Raw genomic sequence first — 2,190 nt, 5'->3', positions numbered from 1 at the left:
CGACCAGGACATGGGCACCAGCGGGGACCAGGAGGCCAGCGGGGCAGGATCTGCCGGTGAGTGCCACCCCAGGCTCTGGGCTGGCTCTGAGTGTCCCCAGGGCAGTGCCACGCTCAGTGTCCTTTGGGCAGTGTCATGTTCCGTGTCCCCAGGGCAGTGCCACTGAGTGTCCCCAGGGCACTGAGTGTCCCCTGGCGGTTTCAGCCCGCCCTGGGTGCCACCAGGAGCAGGGCGGGTGCCACGCAGAGGTGTCACTGCTGGGTGTCCCTGTCTGTCCCCCAGGTGAGGAGGAGCCGGACGAGGGCCAGGTGACATCCACGCCTGCCATCGAGAGGGCCACGTGCTACAACAGCGCCCTGGGCTGCTGCTCCGACGGCAAAACCGCAGCGGCCGACGCCGAGGGCACCAACTGCCCCGGTGAGCCTGGGAGCGGGGCTGGGGTCCCTGTGGGGTCCCTGTGGGGTCCCTGTGGGGTCAGGAGTGGGGATCTCTCAGGGTGGGAGGACACAGAGCTGCCCAGGTGGATCTGGGGCTGTGGGAGGGTTTGGGATCCATTTGGGGTCAGGAATTGAGATCTCTCAAGGGGATGATACACAGAGCTCTCCGGTGAATTCGGGGCTGGACGAAGGTTTGGGATCACTCTGGGGTCAGAAATTAAGGGCCTTGTCCCAGATTTTTCCTCAATCAAGTCCTTCCTTGTTTCTTGGGGTTTCCATTGGAACATCCCCTTTGCCTCTGGGAAAAAAAAACAGCACTTTCCCTTTTAACCCATAAAGGGTTAAAAGTCCTGTGTGAAGGGAAAGGGAGAGGAAAAAGGCAGAGGGAAAGAAAAAGGGAAAAGGAAGAGAGGAAGGGAAAGTGGAAAGGGAGAGAGAAGGGGAAAAGGAAAAAGGAAAGGGAAAATGGAAAGGAAAAGGAGCCTCCTGTGTGGTTCCCACAGCGGGATCTCTCCATCCTTTGCACCCCCAGGGCAGGATGCTGCCCTGGCACTCGTGCTGCAGCTCCAGGCTGGTTGGGCAGGGCTGTGGTTGCCCTGTGCCAGGTGTCCCCCTGGCCCCCAGCCCCGGGTGTGCCCGTGGGTGCCCCTGGGCCCTGGCATGTCCTCTGTCCTCTAACGTGTCTCTCTTGTCACCCAGCGGTGCAGGGGGGCTGCTCTCGGGGCCGGAGCTCGCAGGAACCCGTCTGGTAAAAGCTGCCATCTCCAGCCTGGTCCTTGCCATCTGCTCCAGCACTAACCCTCCATGGCTGTGCCCGCCCCATCCCCACTAACCAGCACTGGCACTACCCCCACACGCCATCCCCCTCTGCCAGGGACGCTCCCTCGCCGCCCCTGCCCAGCTCAAGGGCTCTGTCTGTGTTCCCTCCTGCCCCAGCCACCAAGGTGTTCCAAGGCGTGCTGATCCTGGAGGAGGTGGAGGGCCAGGAGCTGTTCTACACGCCGGAGATGGCCGACCCCAAATCCGAGCTCTTCGGGGAGACGGCGCGGAGCATCGAGAGCGCGGTGAGCCCTGTGCCCCTCGTGCGGGCACAGCTGGCACCGAGGGGACCTTGCTGGTGCCCCAAGAGGCTGCCCCGAGCACAGTCACAGAGTAAAGCAGGGAGCTGCTAAAAGGATCTCCTCAATGGATACACCTTGGGCCCACACCCAAGGTGAACCCAGAATGGTCACAAAATGGACGATGGTTCCCTGTCCCAATTGATTTATGGATCCTGTTCTTCCCTTGGCCCTAAAGAGCAGCTGGAATTGTCACAGAACATCCCTGTTCCATTGTATGGATCCTGTTCTTCCCTTGGCCCTAAAGAGCAGCTGGAATTGTTTATGGATCCCACTTTCCCCTGGCCCTAAAGAGCAGCTGGAATTGTCCCCTGTCCCCTCCCTGTCTCCGGGCTGCCTTGCAAAGGCTGGGAAGCAAACCCAAGCCTGGATCTTTCCCTGGCAGGATCCCCGTGCCAGGATCTCCCCGTTAACCCTTTCCTTCCCCAGCTGGACGAGCTGTTCCGGGGTTCTGATGTCAGGAAGGATTTCAGGAGCATCCGAGTGCGGGACCTGGGCCAGAGCAGCGCCGTCAGGGTCATCGTGGAGGCCCACTTTGACCCAGGTGGGGCCATTCCCAGAGGGAATTCTGGCTGGGAAATCTGCCTGGGGAGGAGAAGGAAAGAACCATCCTAAGATTCAGTGGGGTTGGGTCT

General features: G+C 60.8%; 1 protein-coding gene across 1 annotated transcript in view; it reads left to right on the top strand.

Annotated features, from left to right (window-relative positions):
* The window catches only part of AGRN (agrin), a gene marked incomplete at its 5' end in the record, with an annotated part of 61,728 nt that overhangs the window by 42,885 nt on the left and 16,653 nt on the right, over nt 1-2,190 (top strand). Inside the window, 4 exons of the mRNA XM_031062541.1 lie at nt 8-56; nt 283-417; nt 1,374-1,501; nt 1,985-2,099. Of these exons, the coding sequence (XP_030918401.1) occupies nt 8-56; nt 283-417; nt 1,374-1,501; nt 1,985-2,099 (427 nt within the window). The remainder of the gene's footprint in view (nt 1-7; nt 57-282; nt 418-1,373; nt 1,502-1,984; nt 2,100-2,190) is intronic.

The sequence above is a fragment of the Geospiza fortis genome, unplaced genomic scaffold (genome assembly GCF_000277835.1).
Source record: "Geospiza fortis unplaced genomic scaffold, GeoFor_1.0 scaffold662, whole genome shotgun sequence".
NCBI classification, from domain to species: domain Eukaryota; kingdom Metazoa; phylum Chordata; class Aves; order Passeriformes; family Thraupidae; genus Geospiza; species Geospiza fortis.
This window is presented reverse-complemented; position numbering and strand designations above follow the sequence as displayed.